This window comes from Hoplias malabaricus, chromosome 1 (assembly GCF_029633855.1).
Source record: "Hoplias malabaricus isolate fHopMal1 chromosome 1, fHopMal1.hap1, whole genome shotgun sequence".
NCBI lineage: Eukaryota > Metazoa > Chordata > Actinopteri > Characiformes > Erythrinidae > Hoplias > Hoplias malabaricus.
Genome location: NC_089800.1, coordinates 70,605,372 through 70,618,614, shown reverse-complemented (window position 1 = coordinate 70,618,614; position 13,243 = coordinate 70,605,372). Strand labels below are relative to the sequence as shown.

Below are 13,243 nucleotides of genomic sequence, written 5' to 3'. Positions count from 1 at the left end.
TCCCTCATCCTTTCGCTCTCGCTCTCTCTCAGCACCTGGGTGTGGGTGTCTCTCTGTCATCGCAGGGGATATTTGTGGGGTGGGGGGTGTTGGGGGGGCTCTCCCTCCTCTCCCTCCCCTCACAGACACAGCTTTGTTTTACTAGTCCACTAGTCACTGTGGCTCTTTTTATGTGTATCTCCAAAATTGAAATGGGAAACATCTTCCAGAAATCTTGCAAACATACAGAGCCAAACATGTCCAAGAACCTATGGCCCCTTTACATTTCCTCTCACTCTTTCTTGACATTCCTGTGCCTCTCTGTTCTGTGTCTTTGATACTGTGGTTTATTGACAAATGCTGTTCAAAATGTGACAAAAATATTACCATGCATGCAGTCCCGTGATTCTACCCCATCCAGCCTGCCACATGGAAGTAACATGGAGGAGAACCTAATCACAGAGGTTGACCGAGCAACTCGAACACCATTCAATTCTAATGTATTTCCAAGTATACATCATTTAGGAAATAAGAATAGTTATCAATCTATAAGATTGTTGTAAAATATAATAAATATGGTAGTAATTTGGCTTGGGTACCAATGATAATTTTGTTGTTTTCTGTTTATATTAACGATTTTAGACTGATTGGTATTCTAAATTTGACACCACATGTTACTCTCCATTGATTTCCATGGTTTCATTGTCTGTTGAATGGAATGCCATATTAGGAAAGGGCTGAGTGGTGCATAGAGAATCTGAGCAGTGCAGGTTGTCACAGAGTGTTGTTGAACAGCCTGGTGTCTCATAACTCAAGTTCAAAATTGAAGAACACTTCAGACACTGACTGATTGTATTTTGGGTTTATGAAGAGCAATTTCACTTTATTCTGTTAGTTCCTGTGCTCTGATATCTCTTTCTCTCTCTTCCAGGAGCTGTTAAAATCTAACACATGTGTTTGTACCAAATGGAGGACAAAGCAGTGCTATCAGGTGTGTATCCCAGCATGCACTGGGTTACAGTTGTCTGTCTGAATAATGATCTTACTAGGGTACTATGAGAATGAGCACAGACTTGTGACTGTCTGCTCCGGTTTCCTCCGGTTCAAAAACACATTGAATTGGCTACTCAGAGTGTGTTTGCCCTGCAAAAGAATGGTGCAACCTCCAGGGTGTGTTCCTGCCTTGTTCCTGCCTATATATATATGTATATATAAATATATATAAATAAATGTGTGTGTGTGTGCATAGATGCTGCTGAGTTCAGGTGTCTTAGTGACCCTGACCATGGTTGGAGCTCAGTTAGAGAGAGTGACCATCGACAAGACACTGGTTGGACGACTTCCTGCTGAAACTGTCAGCCATGGTGAGTGCAATGAATACACACACACACACACACACTTCAGACACATACATCGTGCATTCTACAGAACCTACACCCACAGTGTAACACACACTCAGTCAGTCAGTCGTGAAAGCATTGGCAACACTTAGCAATTACACACACTACTCATTTTCCCAGCATGCACCTGGACAGCACATACTCGCAGGTCAACACCTTTGAATTTTTTGTGTTCTGTTACTCACAGAGGAGGTCAGAGAGGTCTGAAGACAGACACACACGCACACACACACACAAAACGGACTCTCAGGGGTCTAGGGCGTTACTTCCTGTTTTATTTGTCATCACTGGAATTGGACACTGTCCCATATCTGCTAATTATTTTCTCATATCATTTATTGTTTATAGCTAAGCCTACTCTCTCTGTGTCTCTAGATACCTCTCTCTCTCTCTCTCTCTCTCTCTCTCCCTCTCTCTCTCTTCCTCCCCTCCCTAGCCTTTTCTTCCCCCTCTGCTGCCCCCCATAGAGTCCCATTCAGCCTCTCAGAGGTCCTAATTATCACAGTAATTGTGTGTGTGTGTGTGTGTGTGTGCGCGCATGTGGTTGGGGTTTTCACATCTGTCACTTGTTCCATTAGTTTCACAAATGCAGACAATTAGACAAACACCCCTCGCCATTGTTGAGCAGTGCCAGCCTTTAATCACTAATTAATAAAGACCTTATAAGTCATTAATAAAGCATCTATATCAAATTAATTACTGTAATTATTCACCAAATGGTGACACCAGTAGCACAACAGAGGACAATTGTTGAGGGAAAGCCAGCATCATTGGTTGACTGACTCAACAATTGAGTGAGAATTAGTGTGAATAGATGATAATATTAATAACCTACTTATGAAGCATTATTAAATATGGCTAACATTTTATACAAAACAATCAACAGATGGAAACTGGAGGTCTAACCCAGCAGTTCAGAGGTTACGAATTGCTTTAAAGCTTTTGTGGGATATCAGTTTAGTTGAATGGGAATACCAATGTTTCCACATCTCCTTAAATCTGTGGTGGAATTCAGGATAAGCTTTGACATTATATCACCATAATGGCCCTCCCTCCTCCCCATCACTCAGCACAATATTACAAAATGTGGGCATCTCTTAACTGACCCTACTTGAATATGCAGTTAGTGTTCTCCTCCAGGTGTGTTGAGTTGTTGTGATCTATCCCAGACATATTGGATGGGGTCCATTATGAGCTTAGGCCATCGATGCCTTAGTGTGGAAGTGATATATGTTGTATCCATGCACATGTTGTATCCAGTACAAAGGAAATTAGAAGGAATGTCATCAAATGTTTGTACATGTATTGTATGGACTTTCAAAGAATTCTAATGTAAGTCCCTTACAGAACAATATTGACCTTAATATGCTTGAATGTTCCACCAGCTGTCCACTTCTTCTATGTTAGCTTATCAGTGCTTCGGCATGGGGGTCAAAGAAAGGGCCATGTTTGCAACAAATTAAAAGCACTTAACATGTCTTGAAATGGGTGGCACAGTAGTTGCAAGAGGTAGTGTAACTGTCACATATCTCCAACTGTGGGTTCACACCATGCCTGCATGGGTTTCCTCCAGGTGTTCCCATTTCCTCCCACAGTCTAAAAAACAGGTGGATTGGTTGTTTAAAACTGCCCATCGCTGTGAATGTGTGAGTGTGTAAACCAGTGTGTGTTCCTGCCTTGACCCCAGTGATTCTGGGGAGGCCCGGTCTGGGCCCTCCATGACCCTGAACTAGAAAAAAAGCAGAAAAAAAAATTAATTCATGTCTTGTAAGGGCTTGAAAATATTTGGTTAAAACATATGCATTGTAGCTGCTGAGGAAATGCTTTAAACACAATGCGGGAAAAAAAGAACACAATATTGTAGAAGGATTAAATTCTGGCATTTTGCATGAGGACAGGGGCCTGAAATGATACGTTATTTGCTGTATTATTTGTGGATGCATTAAAAGCAGCACTAGGTAAGCTCTTTAGGCCATAGTGTCAACATGTTTTAAAGGGAGGAGGGCATTAACTGGATCTAGAAAGCTGATTTACGAGGGGAGACTGTTGGGTAATCCTGATCTGCCGTCTGCTTCACATATGGGCCAAGAGCCACTCTCCAGCCACACACACACACACACATACACACACACGCATATATACACACCCATATACACATCCAGTCTTCTAGCCCCCAAGCTGCAAAGTTGGACATTGATTTTGTAATGGATTACCACGAAATCCCCCTTAAATTTTGGCTGTGATTACCAAGGCCTAAATACACCACTACCAGCTTTTTAAACAGGGGTAATCTTTTAAAAGCAGCATGCATTTATAGTTTTTTATTTTTGGTTTGTTTTTTATCCGCAAATCTCTGTTATTCATCAGTGTTTTTTGGGCCATCAAATGTCAAAGTTAGTTCAAACGAATTTGTCTCTTACATGGAAACATAATTCAATAATTTCACAGTGGAAACAAAAATATAATACGTAATTAACAAGAAACACGAAAACTTTGACATTTACAGTTATGCATGACCCAAATATATTTACCACCAGCCAGAAGTAAGATTTAATTTCAATGCCAGAAGGTCTTTGTAAAACCTCAAATTGGCTCTGGGATTTTTCTCAATGCCAAGCATATTGACAAGAGTTATAAACTAATTACACTGGGATTTGGTGTGGTTTAACCTGTTACACAAGCTCTTAAATGAGCAAAGAGTCACATTTACCACCATACAATTAGCAAGCAATATACATTAATGTGATTATTTATTATTTTTATGTCTTCTTTAAAGTGTGACTCACAAGCGATGAAGATGTCCCTGAGTGAACCAGTTTAATGATCCATAGAGGGGGCTCCCACTCATGGGGTTACCTACTTAGACCCACGTACTAAGTTTAGATTCTCTGTTGTCATGAAGGTCTTAGGTAGGTGTCATGTACAGCTTTGAGTAATGACCTACAGTAATGTGCAACGTAGATTTGTTTATATGGTTCCCAACTAGCCAATAAAGAATATTATTGAATATGATGATCGTTTCAACCGGAGACGATATTAAACAAATTATCATGCGCTATTTCCAATGTGACTTTTAATGTTGTTGCCTTTTTTAATCATTGACCTTGTAAAAGCATTTTTATATATGGTAGCCTCTGTAACAGAAAATATGCCATGGGCCAGTCCATCTCTTCATGCCAATGGCAGCTTATGAAAATAATTGCATCTAAGTCCACCCTCACTGGTGGTCTCATAAAACAAAACAAAACAAAAAAAACATTGCTCGTGTGGAATCCCATGTGAATCATCATGATGGCCTCATAATGATGATAATGATGGCCTCAATTAATTTGTATTTTATTTAACTTTTAATTTAAGCAGGGAAGTCATTAAAAAGTTCGTATTAAAAGTAGATTTCAAGTCAAAAAGATTTGAGCACTAATGACCTAAAGGAAATCCAGCAAAGACCTTACAAAAAACTATAACTATTCACCTCCAGCTGATGTCCCCAGACGAAGCCCCCAAAATATGTCATCTCTCTTCTGCGATGGAAGAGGACAGTCATCTGCCCAAAATGTGTTCAGAATAATGGAGGCCTGCAGCAGATAGTCACATCCTTATGGCACAGGATATAGAAATCCTTGCACCTTTGGGCATGAGAGTAGATAAACCCGTCCTTTTTGTTTTAGAAAATACAGGATGTTTATTGGCCTAGATATTACATTCAGCAGGAAAATTCCGTTCTGTTTCTGCAAGTTGCATTTCAGGGCATATGCTAAAAAAAAGGAACATTTCACAGACATGGTGCTGTGTGACCCACACGGAGCAGCTGGATAATAAAGAAGCGTATTGTGGCAGATCACTTACATTGGCTGCAGTATGTGCAGTTCTCACTTGACTGAAAAAAATGTAATGCTTTTTAACGCTTGCATGGGGTACTTCGGATCTGGATTTTTATCACAATTATTCTGGGTATTCTTTAATGTAAGCATAAATTATCATCCAACCTGTTTCCTGCGCTGTATGAAATATTGTTTTTCATGTACTTGGACAAAGGAGAATCCCAAAATTAAACATAGTAACAGCATGTTTTATCTGGTTTTATAAATGCTATGGAGAACATAATGAGGTCTGTTTGGGATGTTATTACAGCTGGAAACTCCAGTGCAGAAATATATATATATATATATTTATATTAATAAAAATTCAGAACCATGTGGCTGATGGATTACATTTGTTGGAAAAAATAAAATTTGTTGTGTGCCAAGCTTTTAAAGCCATTTTCAACTTTTAGCAATGAAAACTGCATGACCTGCAGGCAGCAGAGGTTATATATTTCTTGCTCTTCTGTTTTTCTTTCTCTCTCTCTCTCTCTCTCTCCCTCTCTTCATCCCACACAAGTACAAACCGTACATTTGTCCCATTCTGCTTCAGTAACACTGAACTCTACTCTTCTAGGAAGGCTTTACACTAGATTGTTGAACATGGCTGCAGGGATTTGGTGGCATTTGTGATAATGTTGAATGATCTGGATACTGGGTACATTCCGTAGGTTTTAGATGGGGTCCCATCACTCCAGAGAATGCATTTCTACTGCTACAAAACGAAGTGCTAGTGGGCTTTAAAACAGTCTCGCGATACCATGTGGTGTCCTTAGGCTCATGTGCTGCTGCTTCAGAGCATCCCTTGTTGTTTTCATTATAAAAATAATTTAAGATTATAAAATAAATAGCTACATTCAGTAATTATAGAAGTGTGTCTAAATGTTGCAAAATAGAGTGTATGTATCTATTCAATGCCTTGTGACTTTCAACCTCCATTCTCTCTTCATCAGCCGTGATTGCCGATCGCTTTTTGCTGCTCTCATTGGTGGAGAAGAGCCAGGTGTGTCAGGTACATCTGGGGAGGCGGGGTCAGAGCTCTCCTGTGCTCTCAGCACGTCGGGGAGAGAAGCTCTCACCTGCTGAGATTAAGGTGAATCTCTCCCTTTCTCTTTTTTTTTGTGTATCAAACACACACACACACACTCACAGGCGCACACACACACACACACACACACAAACACTTTCACACACATTAGCACTTTCGGGGACAAGGCCTAGACTCATTTCGAATAAAACCCTGTAATGATGGCCTTCTGGCTCGTCCATGTAGCTTTTAGCTGTAATTACCACTACTCCTCCCTCTCCGACTCCACCTTGGGGACAGGTGAGGCTGGGGTTGCCATGGTAACACTCACTAATTCTCTCTCTAGAGTCAGTGACCACTCAGAAAACCTCCAGAAACACATCACACACACACAGCCTCCATGACAGTGAGTTCTTTAAAACAAGTTCACATGTAAATTTAATTTATGACACAACTATTTATATATTAAAATATTTAGGAACTAAATGATTAGCATTTAGTTTAATACATCTATCTAACCAACAATATTTGTAAAGGTAAAGGGCAATGGTGAGTCGGGCACAGGCTGGAACATTTTGTTTTCTAAAAAAAATGTAATTAATATGATTAAATATATGATTTTTATTTTAGCTCAGCACACTTGGAAGAGAAATTTATCTACCCAGTTCTGTTGTGTCTGGTACAGACACTATTTTAAGGACCCTTAAATTGTCCCTCATGTTCCATTTTGTGTTCCAGGGTTCCATATATATACATATAATATATATATATATATCACCATTTTAACATGTATTACTGCATATTAATAATATGTGATGAACAATGCCTTTTTAAATAATTTAAATAATTTCTACATTTCTCAAGGCAGTGTAGAGAGTGTGAAAATAATATATCAGGATTATAGTGGCAAAAATGGTCAGGTTTATCAATGTTATCATGGTATTAGAGATGTGCTATATAAATTACATATATTATTATTTTTAAAATGTGCTGAAGAGTTAAAAAAGCACAGAAAAACACATATGTTTCATGCATTTCTGCAGTAATTCCATGCTTCATACGTGTGTCTATATGGATGAATTTTAGAGACTTTAGAACTGAACTCTGTACATGAACAGAGAGTATCTTGTAAAGGTGAGGCAGAAGTCTTCTGCAGAAGGTGTTTGAATAACAGCTGAACTCCACACCAATTTTCTTTAGTATAAAAGTTGTATATTTCCATATAATCTGTAGTAGCTCATAGACTTCCTGTAACTGATAAATATTTTTGTGTATAACACTGCAGATCCAGTCCGTGTCAAACAGTGAAATGAAAGGGTATTATCTATTGTCACTTTGGCTATCACTATTCTAATAAAGTGATCTATAGATTAATTTACTGTTTGTATAAAAAGGTTAAACCAATATAGATCCAAATGAAAATTGTAATCCTGTATAGCCTTATTTTTTCTCTTTGCCTTACATTAAGCTATTAAAGGCATCATGTGAGACTAAGATCAATTAAGTCATCCCTGAACCACATAATATATTTAACATGTAATCAGTATCTTTTTGTGTGATACACATACAAAATTGAAGTCCTTTTTTAGAACCATGTTCATTTCACTTAGCTCCTAGAGCACAAACAAAATGCATTTGTATCTAAACCAGAGGTTCCCAAACCACTTTTTAATGTGGGACCCCCTTTGTGGATGGTGCCACTGCGCCCAGCAGATGTCCTTCCTCAGTGAGATGGATGGATTATTTTATGCTAGGCTCTTCTTCAACATTAGCATTAGCTAAGCCCATAGTGAACTTTTCACTGAGTCTTCAGGAGTTCCGGTGCTCTGTCGCTGCTCTGTGTTTCCCTTGACACAAAACAAACCCACATCATGCGATGTGTGGTGCAGCTGTGGTATGGAGACTGTTACTAACGCTGTCTGACGCAATATGTGAGTTTTTTTAAACTGTGGTAATGGACCACAGTTTTAATGTTAATTAAATTTCTAATGCCAGGAATTTTACTATGAGATCAGTAATTATTGTATGTCTGCTCTGCAGTAAGCGGTAACATCAAAATATTCCTAGTCAGAACAAGAAATACTCATAAGGATTTCAACAGTTAATTTCCTAATTAGTTGTCAACTAATTTGGTTGTCTATTTCAGTCGAATAAGCTGATTTATTGTTGCACCCCTTCCTAATACTAGTATTCTCTCTGCCCCCAATAATAACAATAGTGTTGTTAATAGAGTTTCTCTATATTAGAGTTTTATATATGGGAGATCTACCTTCCATCTGTCCTGTATAGTGCACTAATGTAGGGAATAATGAGTATATTTCTATTCCCTATGGTTGTATACTATATAATGATCCAGTGTAGGAAATTGTGATTTAAGTTTGCATTTAATTTCTCTAAAGTTGTGCCCTGATAGTGATGCAATGTAGGGAATAGTGCAATAAGGGTACATTAACATTCCCTCTAGTTTTGTCCAATATAGTGAGCCAGTGTACAAACTGTGATTTAAGGGTACAATTTATTCCTCAATATTTGTATTACTACATAGTGATCCAATGTAGGGAACAATTTCTGTTGAGTATTTGAGCAAGGCCTACATGTTTAATGTGATTATTTGCTGTAGCCACATATCAAGTGTGCACTTGCTTAGCAGGTGAGTAGAGCAAAAGAAATACACACACACACACAAAACCACAAGGGTCGGCAGGGTCATAGGTCAAGTCCATCTCCTCTTGAGGGAAACCAGGTGCTCCCTCTCTTTCTCTCTTTTCTTCATTTCTTCCCCTTTTTTTGTCCTCCATCGGCCCTCTCGCTCTCAGCCGCTCGCCGAAAACAATTTACGCGTGTCTAAAAATTCTGGGCCAAATAACAGCCTCTTTTGTGGCGAGGCATTAACCCTGTTTTTTTTTTTGCACCCTTTTTTCTTTTTCTTTAAAAAAAAAAACGGGGCCCGAGCCAGTGTGTGATTTGGATGCGGCTGATTGGGGGCCGGAGGGACAATGCATTTATCGCATTACGGCTGGGGGCCTTTGTGGCGGCGCAAGTATGAAAGCAATCTCTCCTGTGGTGAGTCTGGCTCCAAAAGCACGGCTCTGATAAGGGGGACCCCTCCCTAACCTCAACCCCCCACCCCATCCCCACCCCCACCTACCGCTCCCTCGCTTTAGAGCCAGCCCACCCCTTTAACACCACCCCCAACCTCCTCCCTACCCCCACTCCCCCCCAGGAGCCCCCTGTCCGCTGCCCGCTTCACTGGCCTAAGCCTGGGGCCTAATCCTCCTGAAAGTGGGTTTGATTATTGCTGACCGTCAAACGCAGGCACAAGTTTTGGGCAAGCGAGAGAGAGGAAGAGAAGGAGAGATAGTGGGGAAGAGGGTGAGATCCATGTTCTTTTTTGCTGCTGTTGAACCAGGGTTTAGCCGTTTACCTCCTTGTTTATCAGCTGTTGCTTTCTGTGAACAGAAATACTTCAACTGAATACATTGGTCTTACATTTCCGCGTTTACCTCCCTCCTTTTCTCAAATGAAATCCATCAGCCAAAACAAGCTTGATGTCAGAACTTTGCCCCCTTTACAGCCGTAACAGCCTTTACCTTAAGATTGCATATTTATTAATAATTATAACGAGAAGAAGAAGAAGAAGGAGAAGAAGAATTAAAATAATCTGTAAAAATATAACTAAGGTACTGATGTTGGACAATTAGTTCTGGCCATTCCAAAGCAGTCCCAAATGTATTTGAATGAAGCTCCAACACGCCATCACACTGTCAGTTAACATATACATCAATCTGCCATTACATTATGGCCACCTGACCACCGGGGTACTGCAGTGACACTGACGTGGTGGTGGTGTTGTGTTAGTCTGTATTGTGCTGATACGAGTGGATCAGATACAGCATTGCTGCTGGAGTTTTTAAGCTCCCTGTGTTTATCACTGCTGGACTGAGACTATTCCATCAACCAAAACACACACACACACACACACACACACAGCTAAATTTGTATAGATGTAAATATATAGTCCCCTCCAGGGTGTATTCCCGCCTTGCGCCCAATGATTCCAGGTAGGCTCTGGACCCCCCACGACCCTAAATTGGATAAGCGGTTACAGATAATGGATGGATGGATGTAAATATATAGTGATAGATATAGGTAACACATACATATATGAATTAGAAAACGAACACACAGTTTTTATCCAAACTGGTTTTTAACCCTTTATTTGCTTCCAAACGGATTTTATTTTTTTCTGGGCCATCCTTTTATCTCACATTTATTTATTTCTGCTCCATATTTTTGTTTTTTGTTTCCCTCGTGTGTGAATATGTAAGATAGCCCAGTGTTTCGTCTCCAGGGCCGAAAGGGTGCTAATAAAAATGTTGTGGTTAAGCAGATCATCATAAGTCTAAATTAGGGAATAATGTGGGCTTTTCTGTGGTGAGGGGGAGCTTCTATTGTGGCAGGTGTGGAGCTGATAAGGCCTTTATGGCGTGTTTGTGTTTGTGTTTGTGGTGTGTATGGAGATTTTTTTTTTTTTTTTTTTGCTGGAAAGATGTGAATAGACACAACGGCATGCATGAAACCTGGATCACAGCGGCCAGACAAAGCGGTCAGATATTCACAACACACTGCCGTGTAACTGAATACAGACCCATCATATGCCCACGTCTCATCTTTTGAGGCAACAGCTCATTTATATTTGTCCACTATTTTGGAAGCAGCTGAGTGAGGGCTAATAATTGTTGTGGTGAAATGAGCTAAATAAAGTGAGAAATGTAGTGGTTGTTTGCTATAATAGATTTATTATTACAATGGAATTATATAATTAAAACCCCATTCCCAGAAAAAGGATGTTGTGCAAAATGTAAATAACAACAGAATTCAATGATTTGTCAATCATTTAATCCCTGTATTTAATGGAATTTAGTATATAGACAACATTTTAAATGTTGAAACTGAGAAAGTTTATATATATAAACTTTATATATATATATATATATATATATATATACACCATTCAAAATGCTATGTAGTCCAGAACTATTCTTAATTCCCATAGTGTTTTTCATTTCATAATCCTCCAATGGTTGTTCAATGAGCAAGAGATTTGGACTAGCTTTAAAAAAACAAAAACAAATGGTCTTTAGCCCAGAAGACTCAGCATTCATGGAAAACAATAATAATCTCCTCAGTCCAGTGGCAGTTCCTTCCAAATCTTTCAGGGGGGCAATTGTTACAATAACTGCTAAGGTGACTTGTTCACTGGACAAATTAAGAACTAGCCATCTAGACAATGTACAAATTAATCATTACTACATCTAACATTGAAGAGTTTTATTTCTGTGGTCACCTCATGTATAAATACCATCAGTAACCAACAGTGAATCAATCAACAATCAACTGTGATCTTAAACAAATAAATTACCATTACCTTCGTAGATATTTTAAAGAAGCCCTGTGAAGGACTGATGCCCCCTCCAGGGTGTGTTCCTGCCTTGCTCCCAGTGATTCAGTGTAGGTTCCAGACCCACTGCGATTTTATGAGAGAATTTTGGGGCAATTTTTCACCATCTTGGAATTGCCCAAAAAAAGAGGCCGGATTGTACAGAACAAACCTGATGCTGATTGGAATGTGACAAAACATCTGGCAAAGCTTGGTTCATACAGAACCATGAGTTTTTACTGTAATAGCTTGACAGGTAGTGTCACTGAAACACAGCTCCAGGGACTTAGGGTTGTGGGATCTAGCCAAGCCCTGGGTAACTGTGAGGTGTTTGGTGTGTTCTCCCAGTGTCCGCATGGGTTTCCTCCAAATAGTCCACAGGTTTTAATGAGTGAGTGAATGTGTGTTTATGATGCCTTGTGTTGGACTGGCATGCTGTCCAGGTGTCCATGCTGTTACTGCTTTTTGCCCAATTATTCCAAGTAGGGTGTGGACGCACTGTGACCATATTCAGTATGAAGTGGTCACAGAGAAAAAAAGAAAAAGAAAGAAAGAAGTAAGTAAGAAATATAGTTAGGCTTTGTTGCTCTTAGTTCAAAATACAATTTGCACATGTTGAATTAATTTAAAATACATAAAATGCACTTATTGGATAAAAAGTGTTTAAAATTATTGAAAATGTATTTTTATTTAAGGTATGGGCCGGAGTTGTCCCAGTGTGTCCCTTTCACACATGTAGCTTGCAGCGAGAAATGTTCCAGGTGCTAGCAGTATAAATTCTGTGAAAAGTCTGGGACAAATATGGATTGTTTTGCTGTTTCACACCTCCTGCTTAAAGGCAAAGTTCATGATTGGAATAAAAAAAAACCTTTTTTAAAAAATTCAGAAGATCTCACCTCACTTTTCACTAGATCTCAATTCTATTTGCATGCTGGAAACCAGTCTAATGTGTTTATAAAGCCAAAGTGTCACTAATTGAGTTAAAAAATAAAGTGGCTTTTTGCAGTTTCAGAATATTTTGATAGGAACCCCTCTAAATATGAGAGAGCACTAATTGCATGAAGGGGCGGCACGGTGGTGCAGCAGGTAGTGTCGCAGTCACACAGCTCCAGGGACCTGGAGGTTGTGGGTTTGATTCCCGCTCCGGGTGACTGTGTGTGAGGAGTTGGTGTGTTCTCCCCGTGTCCGCGTGGGTTTCCTCCGGGTGCTCCGGTTTCCTCCCACAGTCCAATAAAAAAAACACACGTTGGTAGGTGGATTGGCGACTCAAAAGTGTCCGTATGTGTGAGTGAATGTGTGTGAATGTCTGTGTTGCCCTGTGTAGGACTAGCGCCCCCTCCAGGGTGTATTCCCTTGCACCCAATGATTCCAGGTAGGCTCTGGACCCACTGCGACCCTGAATTGGATAAGCGGTTACAGATAATGAATGAATGAATGAATAATTGCATGAAAGTAAACCGGCGGAAAGTGCTGCAAAACTAAACAACTCAAGTTACAAATAAGTTTCTGTGATAATTCAAACAGTGAATAAAAACTT

The 13,243-nt window shown here is 39.6% G+C and overlaps 1 protein-coding gene across 3 annotated transcripts in view; it reads left to right on the top strand.

Moving 5' to 3' along the window:
- wdpcp (WD repeat containing planar cell polarity effector) overlaps positions 1-13,243 on the top strand; it is a 96,364-nt gene that overhangs the window by 53,385 nt on the left and 29,736 nt on the right. For all 3 annotated transcript variants that reach the window (XM_066672545.1, XM_066672536.1, XM_066672527.1), the window contains 3 exons: positions 911-970; positions 1,229-1,343; positions 6,193-6,332. In XM_066672545.1, the coding sequence (XP_066528642.1) occupies positions 911-970; positions 1,229-1,343; positions 6,193-6,332 (315 nt within the window). The remainder of the gene's footprint in view (positions 1-910; positions 971-1,228; positions 1,344-6,192; positions 6,333-13,243) is intronic.